The following is a 14,575-nucleotide window of genomic DNA, read 5'->3' on the forward strand; positions in this document are numbered from 1 at the left end:
ACACAATTGAGTCTCGGGGGGTGTGGTTTGGGGGCATCCTACCTAGGGTAGAGGTGTGTTGTCTTTTTCTGCCTTCGAGCTCATACTTACCTACCTTGGTTATATTATCCATCCAGCAAAACTCTTAGCTATCTACTCACCTAACGGAAATGTCCTCCCTTGCCGAGGTGTTTGCCATGTCCATCTTGGTCAAGTGACCCCCAGAACATGCTTGCTCTTTAAGGTTGACCACGGGGTCGTTTTTGCGAAACCTTGTGCCTGTTCCCGGCAATCTCGCTTTGTTATCCATGAGTAAAGCACATCAATATGAGAACTCAATACCTACTACCTGGCTGGCGGAGAAGGCTCGGCAACCAGAGTTTCAAAACTACCTCCTACCCGCAAGAACCCTACCTACCCTCCCTAGCAGCTGGTAGATTACCTACATACTCACGCCCTATATAGGTAGCCAGCCCAAAACCATCGACAGACAAACAACAAAGTAAGCAATTGGCAAGGTTGTATTAGTAACCCACCATACAGGTATCTCAATGGGTACTTACTGCGAAATAATCCGGTTATCTCGATTCAAAACTTGGCTACTGGATCAAACGTGACAGCCGCACATATCCGCTCTCCGCCCCGATGCACTCCGGGTCACGGACTAGGGCCAGCCCCGATGATAAGGAACAAGGCCGAGTGAGTAGGTACCTGATATGGTATCCCCTTGACGATTTATTGAACGCCGTGGTCAATTTACTGTCATCACATTGTAGATCTTCTGAGAGTGCTGCATTGGGCACAAGTCGTATTCTCGAGAGCAATGGTGGAAGGCAAAAAGGACGTGCCTCGGAGCAGGATACAGCCACCGCCCATACCGACACCCCGAAACCTGGTCTGGCGCCTTGAACTGTGACCCTATCGTGGCCCCGACCTGCCATCTCCGGGATCGCAGCACCATCCCCGTTCTTGCGCCAATGCCCCTTAGGTTGCACTTTGGATCGTCACTTGAGCAAGAAAACACCAGGAAATTTATAAAGCCAAAAATGAGAGATACCCGAACAAGCTAGGTCGCAATGGCATGCCAGTCGTTTCCTTTCCCCCCCACGCCCATCCATCATGGGCACTCGGGTTGTTCTTCACTAGGCGGATTTACCGCTTCTAGAAGGATTCCAGGGTGCCTGGGGGTAAGCAAGGATCTCTGATATGCTGATACAGCCGCATCTGTCAGTCGTCAGAGAGGAGGCCACGCGCCAGGACGCTTTGGCAATAGTCCGGCCTCCAACAAAGCACGGCCAGCAGCCAAACATGCGCGCATCATCAAATCATCAGTCCTAGATCAATGATCCTGCTTGTCTCTTCCAAGATATGCCGCTTTATTTCGGAATCGGCGCTCGTCATTTCTGTCACGTACGCTTGAGGCTGCTGAGCTGGCTGCTGGGCTGGTGCCACGAGTCAAGCCGTGCACAACTCGTGTCAATGGCACATACTGCTAATGGGCCGGAAGCCCACTTTGCCCGCCGGAATCTGCGCTCGTTGGAGTCGAAGCCCTCATGGTCAGCATGAGAGCCAGCTCATATCTGGGAATATATGTTGTTGTTCAATGACAGTGATACGATCAACTCAGAGTTCCAGTCTGACCCTTTTTATTGCCGGTGCAACGATTCAATGCGATGCCAACAAGCTGGGCCGACGGAGTCGCCGTTTCCAGGTGGAAACTCTCGACAAGTTGCACCCGCAACTTCACCGCCCTTGACCTCATTGCCAAGTTATCATACTTGGCCATTAGTAGAGATTCCTTGATTACACAAGTACATTTGGTCATTACATGATAACATCGATTACTTAGCCCGTATTGCCCTGTTTGACGGCATTGAGCACTGTAGGCCCAAGGACGCTCCATCAATTACTAGCGCATGATGTGTTCAAGGCACATGGCAGATGTGGTATTATTGGCTTTGCCCGCCCGCGGGTAATTTGAGCCATGGCAGCCGCTTACACGGACGGGAGTAAGCAGCTGTTTACTCAACCTCAGCTGCCATTACCGTGATGTCGATGCTAATATCGTCCAAACACTGTCGATTGGCTCATATGCCTACATACTACCTAGGTAGCTAGGGCCAAGTCACCCCGCAAAGGAATGAACAGTAGTCGCACGGTTCTGTATCGTGTGACCTTTCTGATCGCGGCATATCCTCAGCTGTGTCCGCCAATCAGGCCACGAAAGAATCTTGATTCGCTGGCTTTCGCTGGATCGCAAGAAGAGAAAAAGCAATCGAACCTCGACCCAGACGACAGGGTACAAGGAAGCATACACGAAAGCCTACCTGCCTACCAAACTGCCATCATGTTCTTATTTTGCTGCTGGACAGCAGCATTAGCAGCGGCGCTGGCGCTTGTCAGGATCCTAGTGACCTGTGATTCAAGCTCAAAAGTGCCAACTCAAATGAGCACGGAATTCATCCCTCGTGCTTGCATGCGCACGCCTCCATTGGCTTTCCCCGCTCTTCCCCCAACGCGGATGAAATCCTTCACCGTATCAGAGAGCTTATTAGAAGTTTCTCACCAGCAACACACAGCAGCTCTGTCAGCGAATTGGTACCTGGCCATGTCCCACAATTTTGGCACAGAATAACAAATTATGTGTCAGCAATGGACGGGCTTACATAGGAGAAAGTGATCTGATCTCCAAAAAAGTTTTCTACACCGAACATCAATTTGCATATTATTCAAATCCCGATACTCATGACGATCATCTCTCCTCGCCCGGGTGGGTGATCATGTCATGTGCGTCGGCCATCGTCTGCCAAACCAGCAACGCATGGTACCAAAGTACTCACTGAGTCACGATCTTGGAGCTAGATACACAGGAGACGGCGCCAACGACTCAGAGCTCGAGTCTTGGAACTTTTGTTATTACCGTGAGCCCTCGTGGCATTATACACGTCCCGAAATATTTGATCCAGCCAACCAATATTGTGCATTGGACACAAATGCATACATACCACTTGGGAAACTTCCTCATGAGGAATATCAATCACACAAGTCCGGCCCTGGCAGATTGTGGTGAGCTTATTTATTATGAGACATGCCATGGAAGCATTTCCTGGGGCTATAGCCACCCTTTCAAGTGCCTCTGGTGCCAATTAATGATTACCCGGGAGACGGGTAGTAGTCGAGGATCAGACAATAGGTCCGCCTGATCCACCTTGATCCCAATACAGCAATATCGTATCCACCTTCATGAAGCACTAGCTGTCGTTTATACTCGGCTCATTCTTGCGAGGAAGACGCATCACATTTGCAGCCGTCGATGCATGAACACTCGTCAGTATCTCTGCGTTGACTACAATGATCGGATGAACCTGACCGCGAACCTACCACCATCGCGCCTGCAGATACGACGTTGCTGCGCAACAAACTGTTCAGGGCGCCGCCTGGTCGCGCGCATCTTTCGTAAGCCACCACCCGGTGAAGCGGCTTGTCGGTGCGCAGGATCACACCCCTCATTCCTACAACTCTACTCACATCTCACATCAGATCGTTGTTTGGTTCACTAGTTGCCATGGCCCGTAGGAAAAACGTGTGCCGCGGCCCGGGCCCTGGCTTTGATCATTCGATCAAACTTAACCTCGCTTAAGTATATCGAAAGTGATCTGCTTCTGATCGCGGAGTGGACCCAGTATAAGTTGGGATGTTTTTATTTTCTTTCTTTGTTTGCTTGTCGCGTGCTCGGCCCATGGCATTTTATTCCTTGGATTCTTGCCCCAATGGCTCGGTTACACACGTGTCGTACTGGGCCCTTGTTTTTCCAAAAGCGAAACCCCAGATCTCCTCCAGGGATGCAAATGAGAAAAAGAACCCCTGAAGCCAAGAACTGCTCTCCAGCACATCTTACAGGACCAAAGATGCGCAGATGTGATGTCCTTTTCCATGGATCAAGAGATAATGTAAGCAGCGGGCGTAAAGTGACTAATGCTGCGCCGCAATGGCGAGTTCCACCACTGAACAGTCACTTGCTTCAAGCCACATGCAACTCTGTCCCCGGGAGATAATGCGAGTACCAAGTTGCTGACAACTCAAGAGTGGTGACTTGCGAACCGCAATATATCCCCTGGACAAGGACCACCAGAAAGAAGCCCTTTACTACGACGTCGAATTGCAGGGCTTCGACACCAATCTACTCAAAGTCACTTCTTTTTCTCAACGCAGTGTAACGTGGAGAGAAACGTGGATCGCAGCACCCGCTGGTCCCCCCTTGTGACAATGCACAGCATTCATTCAAGTACTCTGTATATTGCATACTCGGAGGCACCTGACGGATTATTGTGTCGTATTACTACCGGAGCTGCAAGGCCCATCGCGGGCAGGGCTAAGAATAGATTAAGATCGTTGACGTTTTGTATCTTTGTGCAACTAAATCGTGAAGTCGTTATCGGGGGCTTTCCTGTATATTACCGAACCTCGTGTTTCTCTGCAATTGGCTAACTCGTGGAGGCTCTGCAGCCAAATGCAGCTACATAGATTGAGCCGCTGATCCATGTGCATATTGAGATGCTTTCTATTCGATACTGAACTTGCATTTTAGTCTAGACATCCAGGCATACATACTAGCATCACTATAGGACTGCTCCCGAGATCTGATACAGTATCGGCTCGTCTCAGGGTCCAACGGCGCGAGCATGATTGACTTGTGATCCTTCCATCAGTGTGGGCTTTGCCTCCATCACCCGATGATCGCAGCTTGCGGTGGGAGACTATCGAAAGTTCTCGTACTTGCCTTGTACGGGATGTTTGCAGAGATTTCATAATGGCTTTGTTTACTGATTACTGAGAAAGAGGAAACCAGAAAAGAAAAGCTGTATGCGAAGACTTTCGCGTTTTTATTTGTTTCTCCAGAGATCGATTTCCCTTATTACTATCACAAGAACCATAAGGGTCAGAAAACCCCAGCTGTCCAGTATATCCCCCTCGTCACATGGCTGAAGAACCGTTCATTTGCCCAGGCTTCGCTAAAATGTCCCAAGGCCGTGTAGAATGACCTACCGCCTTCGAATTCGTGGTACCAAGCCAGCGGGTGATCAGTACCCATAGTTCCACCTTGGTAGCACTTCTCATCGATACTCAAGAGAACCTTGACATTGCTGCGCGGGTTCGTCCGGAAGTTGTACCACTCGTCGTGCCATTTCCATTCCGCTGGAAAGTCCTTGGTCAGAAAATCTGCCGTATCTTCGATCTTTATAACGCCATCTTGTGGCTCTGGGTGATTTGTGAACCCTATGAGCCGTGAAGAGTCAGTAAAGAACACAACAGAAATGATATCTTTTCTCCCACGATTGGCACGAGAAGAACGTCGTGCTTGGAAGACTATTATAATGAACATATTGCTCCCAACTACTGACCTGCGCCGACCAATTCTTTGAACCATGTATCGCTGGGCATGCCGTTGCTCGTGCCGTGTATGCCCACAAAGCCCCCGCCGCCACGCACAAAGCCCTTCAGTGCCGAAAGCTGCGCCTCATTGAGGAAATCCCCGCTGGTGTGCAAAAATACGAGGACTCGGTACCGGGCCAAATTTTCCGGGTTGATGATGGAGGCTTCTTCCGACGCATCGCAATCTATGTGACCTGAAGTGGCTGCAAAGTTCTTGAGTGCGTTGATTCCAGCGGGTATGGACTCGTGTCGGTAGCCGGCTGTCTTGCTGAATACCAGCATTCTAAAGGGTGGCGACGGTGATCTCGACATTGTGACCTGTTCAACCAAGGTTTGAGGGTCAAGATGAAGAATAATAACAAAAGACAAATTCTGGAAACGCTTGTCGACTTAAGTATGAGTCAATGATGCAGTGTATAGGCGAGCGAATCAAGGTACCCTCCTAGAGTGGGGCTGCCGTTGCGACAAGAAGGCTTTTGGAGATACGCAAATGTGCCTGATCTGTTTGGTCAGATCATTGCTGGCTACATGGAACACGAGAAGTCAAACTGGCACGACTTATTTGAAGACGTAAACGAAATGAAATGAGAAGCTGGTGTTCGTATCCTTGTAACAAAAGCCGACAGAACATGAACTTCCTGCAAGAGCATTTATAGGAAACACCAATGGCATCCAATGTAACCCGTGTCACTAGTTGAACCTACATATATGTACGGATGAATGTCTAGGCCATTCTTCTTGTAGGAGACTGTCGGAGACCCAAATTCAACGACTCATTTCTAATGTTACCACATATATCCTACAACAAAATCTGGAAATGAATGAAACCAGTCGCGTGCTTGTCGTGTCAATCAGATAAATCTGAACTTGCACTGACAGATTGGGCTTCCCAAGCCGACAATTGTTTGGCAATCAGAATCGTTTGCAAGTTCGGGCTCCCCGAAGCCTCTGTTGTAGACCGTAAGCAGGTCCTCAGAAGTGATTTTGCCTTCACATGATATCCACGCTCGTACCATATAGACGCGAGGTGGCGCATAGCAAATAACGTACCAGGATGCTGGGCGCCTGATCTTGCCTTCCAAGTTTCCATGACATCTAGTGCCAACTTTTCAGCGATTTCCGTCTGACCTTGCGCACAATATATCCTGGCCACTACCATTGAGCTTCGCAACGTGTTGGGATGATCGGCGCCGGATCGACTGCGGTGAGCATTCAATGTTTCCAATGCTAGCCTTTCAGCCTCGTCTAGGTGGCCTTGACTGAGATGTGCCAATGCTAGTTCGAGCATGCAATTCAGCGTAGTAAAGTGACGAACGCCTAATTTCTCTTTGCAATTTTCCACCGACTCAACTCCTAACCTTTCTGCCTTTTGATGATGACCTTGACTGTTGTATACTGACATCAAAAGGCTTTCATCCACAAGCGTATGGATGTCAGTGATGCCGGACGAGGCTTTCTGGTCCTCTATTGCTTTCATGAGAAATTTTTCAGCGTCATCCAAGCGGCCTTGAGAAAGGTGTATTTTCGACAGATTACGTATGAAAACTCGTGTATGAGTAGAATCAGTGCGACCAAACTCTCTCGCGACCATTATGATTTCTGTCAAGATCTTTTCGGCGTCTTCATACAGACCTCGGTCGGCAAATAGCATGGCCAAATTATTCATGGCTATTGTTGTAGCAAGATCAGTCACCCGGCCTTTTGCGTTAAGAATCCTAACCACTTCGGTTTGCAACTCTTCAGCTTCCTCAAGCCTGCCTTGAGAGATACGTATTAGACCAAGAGTGTTCATCGCGAATAAGCTGTCTTTGTGCTCCCGGCCAAGCAGCTTGATTCTGATATCTAGTGCGGCCATCGACATCTGCTCCGCCTCGTTGAATGCGCAGATCTTGTATAGGTACCCAGATGCCTGGTGAAGGATCGTAGCTAACGCTATTGGTGATGTGTCTTCCTCCGACCATAACCTTGCTGCAGCTTTCGCATGGGGAAAAAGAATTTTCCATACTGGCCAATTCTTGTACTCTCCATCGGGAAGATGGGAACAAAGACGGTTGACAAAGTTTTGCTGCCATTCCTCCTTCCGGCCTTGCGTCTCTAACCACCTTCGCATTGATAACTGCACAAGACGGTGCATCTCTAAAGAGGTTCCATTTTTATTGCTGGAGATGAAAGAATAATCTCGCAGAGACGATATGGCTTCTTCAAAGTCCTCATCAGATTTGAAGCTTAAGTCTCGGTGATCAGAAGATGTTTTGGTGTGTTCCCGGGTTTCGTTCTCCTGCTGAGTCTTGCATTGGCGGGATTCCCGATTGCGATCCAAACAGGCTGGCCAAATGCAGCACCAATGTTTGAGTTTTGGACGATGAATCGACGTCTCTTCCTGCTGAGATTTTCGTTCCTCACTTTCTCCTTCTTTCATCTTCACACGACTCAGATGTTTGCCCGGACCTCGTAGTAGACTGTCTGGAATACCTTGACGGTCGCAGAAGCTCATCAGGGATAATAAGTCGGCTGCGCGAGGTTCATTCTCGTAGAGGTGATCGAAGGATATCTGCCACGTCAAAATGATTGAGTTATTGGCCTCGCTATCTCGTCGAAGCCTTCCGCCGTCTTCGTCAAGTAGGCCCATTTTCTTTTCTTCGCTCTCCTGAAGCTTCTTGATATATTGCTTCAGTGAACATCGCGGGGCTCTATGTCGAATATATGATGTGGCTTGGACGATTGCGAGTGGCATATACTCGAGTGCTGATACAAGTTCACCAGCGTTCGTGGTGGTATCCTCTTGGTCATTGAGATCCTCAAGCTTTTGCTGGACAAGCGCTACTGCATCTTGCTGGCTCATGGGCTCGACTGCCACGATGTCGTGGTCCTCGACTATGGATTGCGCCGTATCCCTATAGCGGCTTGTGATGAGGATTGATCCCGATGAGGAATGAGGAAGGTAGGATATAAGAGGTGCTGCGGACGGACTTGTACTGGATGCCACATTGTCTCGAGAGTCCGATTGCACGTCTGGACTTTGGCTTGGAGCTGCCACCAGGAATCCCGCGTCGTCGACGTTGTCGAGTATAATGGTCCATTTCCCACTCTTATCACTACGCAGCCAATTACACAACAGCTGAAAGATATTGCATTGGGGATCTTGTCGCCCAGTTATCTTGACGTGATCGGCGATGTCACGGATACTCTGCTCGTAGCGGGCTGCGTTACTCGCATGCACCCAGAATACCCACGTGTCTGGCGATCGGTCTCGCACCTGGTAGGCATATTCGATAGCAATCTGAGACTTGCCGATCCCGCCTAGGCCCACCAGCGCAACTCGCGCATCAGGTTTGGCACACGCCTCTTGCACTTGGTCCAATATGGTACCTGGTCGCACAAAGTCCTTGTCTCGAGCGAAGGGTATGATTATCGATGGCTTCGGTGGTGTTTCGGGTCGTTCTTAGTCCCTCTCCGTCGTTAGCGATCATCGGAAATGCCAAATCGATTGAGTTGATAATCCAAGACAGGACTCACCCGGAGTAGCGTAATGGTGCTGGTGAAATGTGGTACTAACCGCGCCATGGATCATGCCGGCCTGCAGTCCCGAGTTTCCATCCGCAAAAGATATCGCCGACGCCATGAAATCATGGATTTTCTTTTTCTGGCATCGATGATTCAAATTTTCGTGTTCCGAGAAGACGGGGCAGAATCTACCTATTTGACAAGCAGCACAGCCGCTCTCAGATTCAGCTTACCCCGCACGTAAGGCTGCGCTGAGGACGCCCAGTTACATCCATTTGATAAGCACGACATGCCCATTGAGATATTTTTCACCTGAATAACAACAGTCATACAGAACATGATGGCTGATCCACTGAGTACCGTTGCTAGCATAGCTGGCGCCCCTGTGCCAACTTTACACGCCGTGCGTCTACTTGCACACGATTTACAAAAGCTGAAAAATCTGAAGTCGAATCCCTAATCCCTAACGAAGCACGTACAAGGAAATTTGAAATCTTCCAATATGACTGGTAACGGTAAATGAACCTGAAGGCGCAGAGGAATGCCCAGGTTAATTTTCAGCAGGAAACAGTCAAAGATCCAAAACCAAGGACTAATTTGTAAAACTCTCATCCCACCTATCGTGCGTTTGGTACCATTCTATATGCTCGAAGATGTCTCCTTCCATCTCCATGACTTCGTCAGCATCCTGCTGCTGTCCGGCGAATGTGGTTCCCGAATTCTGGTTCTCTGGATGAACGGACATGTTCATGCCATCTTCTCCGGGCCATTGCAAGATATCCTCTGGATCAATGAACATGTTCATGCCATCGTCTCCGGACCATTCAAAGTCGCCGTTACAAGGCCACAAAGAATGATGGAGTGTGTCCATTCCATCAATAGCATGAAATATCGAAGACTGCTCCATGAAAGACAGCTCAGTATCGAATGAGTATTGCGAAGTCTCATTGCCAAGCAGGTTGACTTCATCACCCTCAGGTCTTAAGAGATGCTGTTAGCGATCCGCATTGATGAAGTGCCCCGAGAGTGAAAGGACAGAAAATTGCTCATACCTGTCAAGTTCCTCACTGTTATCCAATGTCGCATCTGCTATCCTTGCCACCGTTGAAAAGTTCTCGTCCACACATATGGTACTTTCCTCTCCGTCTGAATCTGATTCATTAGTAAAACATTCGGATACTCTGTCGAAGTTCCCCTCAGAAGTTGCAGCCCTGGGAACCAATGGCTCATCTTTCCACCAGCCTAAGCTATGGTGTAGTCCCAACTGCCATATTGTTTCTCCTACCACCTTCGAGAATTCGGCCTCCCGATATTCCTTGGGGTGAAAGAAAAGCCCTCTATCAGGAGGAAATTCGGCGAGTTCTTCATAGATTTCTTGATCTTCTGCTGACCAGGATCTATGGTCGTTGAGTGCCTGTAAGATAGCGTGATGCCCTGATTTCTGAGCATATATGATCGACAAGACATATTGAACTCGACCGTATCTCAATGTAGAGACTCCACTGTCCAAAAGAAGCTGGAGGATGTCGAGGCGTCCCCGACGGGCTGCTTCTTCTAGAGGAGTTCCTTGGCCAGGAATGTCAAACCCAAAGCATGGGTATCTTCTGGCAGACATATCAGCGTCGTGACTAATGAGGCACTTTACAATGCTGATATAACCTTCCGCAACAGCCAATTGAAGTGCCGTACAGAAGGCTTTTGAGGAATGTCCCGTGTTCACATCCGCTCCTTCCTTCAGCAAAAGAGAAACAAGATCAGTGTCACCGGTACTGACAGCTATGGTGAGTGCAGGGAACCCCCATTCGTTGAAAAGTCCGGGCTTGGATGGCTCGTACATGTTGATATCGGCACCTTTGGCCAATAACTTCTCAACCAGCTTCCTTTTTCGCTTTCGGACTGCTGCCTGCAGCGTTGTGTAGTTATGATAGAATGGATAGACCATATTGACATTTTCACATTGCTCAATAAATTTTTCAGCCACATCGTCGCCTAGGTGAGACATTGCGGCATGGAGACTTCCTACATCAGGACGACAGCCTTCTTGCAAAAGTCTTAGGGAAGCTCGTTCGCTTCCACCCATCGCAGCATACTCGAGTGGCGATGCGCCTGGTGATTGAGAATTATGCCATTCATACCAAAGTAGCTCGTCATGAGCCAAACGAGATCTCCAAGTTTTGTGATACTCTGGAGAATCATCCTGTAGACAGTCAACACGTACGGCCAAAACTTGACAGCGCCCCGGTATTCTGCTCTGCGAAAGAGTGTCAATTATATCCAGCCTATCATAAAATGCAGCCATCGATATCGCTGTAGATTCCAATGATAGTTGAACCTGGCTTTTGGTACAAGAGGAGTTTTCTCGCCTCGTGACGAGCTCATGTAGCAGAAGATGCGTGAATGGTGAATGGTTTGTGATGTCCTGGAAGACTGCAGCACAAAGAGCTCCAGAGTCATAGTAATCGTGATCAAACTCAAGTGCAAGAGTCACTATGTCCTCATGCCCACGTAAGATTGCATTCTCCAGATAGCTCCTTTTGGTCCTTTCATCTCTCGATGTCGGAGTAATTGGATAATTGCGGAGAAGAGTTTGTATAGTTGAGGTATTGGGAAGACAAAATAAAGCCGAGAAACTGATATTAATGATTGTAGGTCCTGCATCGAGCAATTGAAGAACTACTGGTTCGTGCCCTTGCTTAGCCGCTTCCTCGAGAGCTGTCATACCACCTCGAATAGATTCATCTGGTCGGACACCCTTTTCGAGCAATCTGGCTACCAGTTCCGATCTTCCTTGCTGTGAAGCTTCAAACAAAACGTCTCCAGAAGGTTTCGCTCCTAAAGCAAGAAGGGTCTCTGCCTTGTCCCATTGTTTCTGTAGAACTGCAAAGAGTAGAGGGGACACCGCGGAACAGGTAAGTGCTCCCTCCCGGTTTGATTTATCGGGCTTGTGCTCAATTGATCGCCATCCGGAGGGTCGCCATTGCTTTGAATATATGTTCGTAAAGAACTCGCTCGGCTGATCAATGTCACATCTGTGATGAATCAGTAGTTCCAGCATATCGGAAGATCCAAACTGAATCGCAATATGCAATGGTGTTGGTAGTCCATGCTTAGATTCAATCCAAGATGTAAGGAGCCTTTCGTCCATTGAGGCACACGCTCCCCACTCCAACAGCTGTCGAGCTGCATCCACCTGATTCCAAAGAACAGCCGCGTACAGAGGTGACATAGCTCCGTTTGTGGAATCAACTTCTTGGCCGAGTTGATTTCTGAGATACGACATGACGCTCAAGTGGCCCCTTGAAGCCGCCAATATCATGGCATCTGATCCGCAGGGCGAGTCTGTCATCTCTGTGAGAGCTTCAACAAGTGTCAAAACCACCACTTCCTTTTCATCGTCCATGACCTCATTCAGTTCGTTTTCATCATGTGTGCTTCTTTGTGGATCGTTTGCTGATGCTGCAAGTCCAAACGGACTGAAATCGCTCAGTGAAGATCCTCTCTGGCTCATCGTTGCACAGATCGTTGCATCGAAGAAAGTACCATTATGGTAAATATCTACGATATCTATCCCATTAAACTCGGAGCGACAGAAGTTGTCCGCGGAGGCCCCTAGCTCAATCAATTGAAGTGCTAATTTATTGTTTCCGTGGCCGAGGCACATTGACAATGGGTCTGGGCTTGCCCCTGCGTAGGGATTGGCCCCATTCTGGAGAAGTATGTCTGCAATCCTGCATGAGAGCTGGTGTGCACGGTGGCAAGCAGCGAGAGATAAGGGAGCCCACCCTGCGATCCCAGAGATCGTGCGGCTAATTCCATTGACGTCGGGCTGAAACTTCAAAAGGATGTTGATAAGATCAACGGATCCCTGAGAAACGGCATAATGCAAGGGCGGCAATGTACCAATGAAGGGTATATGGGTCCGCATCTCCACAGTGATCATCCAGGGTTTCTTTTCCAAAATATTTGCCACAATGTCAAGTGCGCCAACTATTATTGCAGCTTGAAAAAGCTCTTCCACCGCAGCCGCGAGTGTCAAGCTCTCACGGGAGAATTGGATTAGGTTGTGTAGCATGCGCGGCGATCCAAGGCTGATAAGCCGGATCAGAAGGACAAATGCTTCAGCGGTCGATAGGTTGCTTTCCAAGCCATTCTCTTCGTCTAGCACAAAATGATTGGATGCGAGATAAATAAAGATATGTGACAGGGTTTTCTGTTGATCGTGATCCTTGTTGCTAATAAGGGAACTGGCTCGTTGAAGATTTTGTCCTGAGAAAGATTCTGGTAGAATACTTGAGAACCGTGCTGCCATCCACTCAACACTGAGGAAGGCATTTTGCAACTTTGCTATCTCTTCAGATTTAGTAAGTAGCTGTATGGTTCGACGGACAAGGTGGGATAAAACGAATTGGATAGTCGCCGGTGTTACAAATTTGGCAAGATCCTTCTGCTCATATCGTGCCAGGCGAGATATGGTGTCGTTTCCGTGGTCCTCGGGCTCTTGCGTTCTCGAATTTCTCCCACGGGTCGTTAAAACCTTTGGAGCTGGAAGTAATTTCATAGAGACGTTTTGCAGAAATTGGTACCAGGGAAGCGATCTTGGGAATACCACAAGTTCTGCAAGACTTGGGCTTGAAGCACGTGGAGTGGAGACGAAGAGGTCGATTTCACTTCCCGGAGATTCGGGTGTTGTCTCGAGTGTGGAATTCATGTATCAGCGCATGAATCAATGGATTAAAGGCAGAGCTTGGTATCTCACGGCGTAGTAGAGTCGGTCTTTGGTGGCGAGCCGTTTCGTCTGTCACCTTTTTGGTACACAGACGCTTCCCGGACAAAATCACCACGGACTCTTTCCCATCAGCTTTACGCTTCCGCACAGTGTGGTCGATGTAGCGCCACGTATCGGAGGACAAATTCTTGTGGAGTCGCCATTGCTTTGCCTTGTGTTGGAGTTGGGGCTTCCTGTACATAAGTCAACATGAATGCCGTCTCAAAGTGCTCATGTAAGACGTACGTGACATTCAAACCGCGGTTGTTGAGTGATGCGACAACCTCGTCCACAGTCTTGTCGCCGAGAAACTCGGTTCTAATGTCATCTTTCCATTTTTCCCATTCTTGGTTGGATATGCGCGCTGTGTACTTCCGCTGGTGCGAGTCTGACGATGACGCCATCTGCGATTTGCTGTTAATCGACGAGGCTGTGATGGTTCTGCTGGCCAGCGGGGAACAGATTCCCACGAGTGTTAGAAAGGAAAGTGGTCGGAGGTGACCTTTGTAGTCCGGTACAGAGGTGACGAAGCATGATCTCTGAATCTGACCAGAGGTGACAACTCGAATTGCTATGGGGGCAAAAGAATGAAGATCCCGAAAGAGTTTCAAGGTGGACGCGGAAAGATGGGTTATTTCTATTGCTCCCCAGGTATCTAGGTACCTAGGTACATGCCTGATAGGCACCCTGTCATACAGATTACATACATCGGCTGGGCAGCGAAAGTGGGGACTACTCGCTGGTACTCCTTCATTCCTATTGGGCACGAACAAAATCAGAATTCCTGTACATAGTACATAGCACAGCAGCAATGGATGTGGCTAGTCGTCAGCTGCTCCTTGGCAGGGGGTCTGATTGGTCTCTCGCAAAACCAGAAATACACAGTACAGCAGC

At 48.8% G+C, this 14,575-nt stretch overlaps 3 protein-coding genes across 3 annotated transcripts; all 3 read right to left on the reverse strand.

Moving 5' to 3' along the window:
- Positions 1-4,918: 4,918 nt before the first annotated feature.
- Positions 4,919-5,724, reverse strand: PFICI_10596 (uncharacterized protein; the record flags this gene model as incomplete). Its single annotated transcript, XM_007839177.1, has 2 exons — positions 4,919-5,256; positions 5,382-5,724. 2 exons carry the CDS (start codon positions 5,722-5,724, stop codon positions 4,919-4,921), a joined length of 681 nt encoding a protein of 226 aa, XP_007837368.1.
- A 535-nt stretch (positions 5,725-6,259) lies between these two features.
- Positions 6,260-9,034, reverse strand: PFICI_10597 (uncharacterized protein; the record flags this gene model as incomplete). Its single annotated transcript, XM_007839178.1, has 2 exons — positions 6,260-8,853; positions 8,929-9,034. The coding sequence occupies 2 exons, from the start codon at positions 9,032-9,034 to the stop codon at positions 6,260-6,262; spliced, it is 2,700 nt and encodes an 899-aa protein (XP_007837369.1).
- Positions 9,035-9,508: 474 nt separating this feature from the next.
- Positions 9,509-14,085, reverse strand: PFICI_10598 (uncharacterized protein; the record flags this gene model as incomplete). Its single annotated transcript, XM_007839179.1, has 4 exons — positions 9,509-9,896; positions 9,969-13,606; positions 13,719-13,875; positions 13,928-14,085. The coding sequence occupies 4 exons, from the start codon at positions 14,083-14,085 to the stop codon at positions 9,509-9,511; spliced, it is 4,341 nt and encodes a 1,446-aa protein (XP_007837370.1).
- Positions 14,086-14,575: the final 490 nt, after the last annotated feature.

The sequence above is a fragment of the Pestalotiopsis fici genome (genome assembly GCF_000516985.1).
Source record: "Pestalotiopsis fici W106-1 unplaced genomic scaffold PFICI_Scf_7, whole genome shotgun sequence".
Classification (NCBI taxonomy): Eukaryota; Fungi; Ascomycota; class Sordariomycetes; order Amphisphaeriales; family Sporocadaceae; genus Pestalotiopsis; species Pestalotiopsis fici.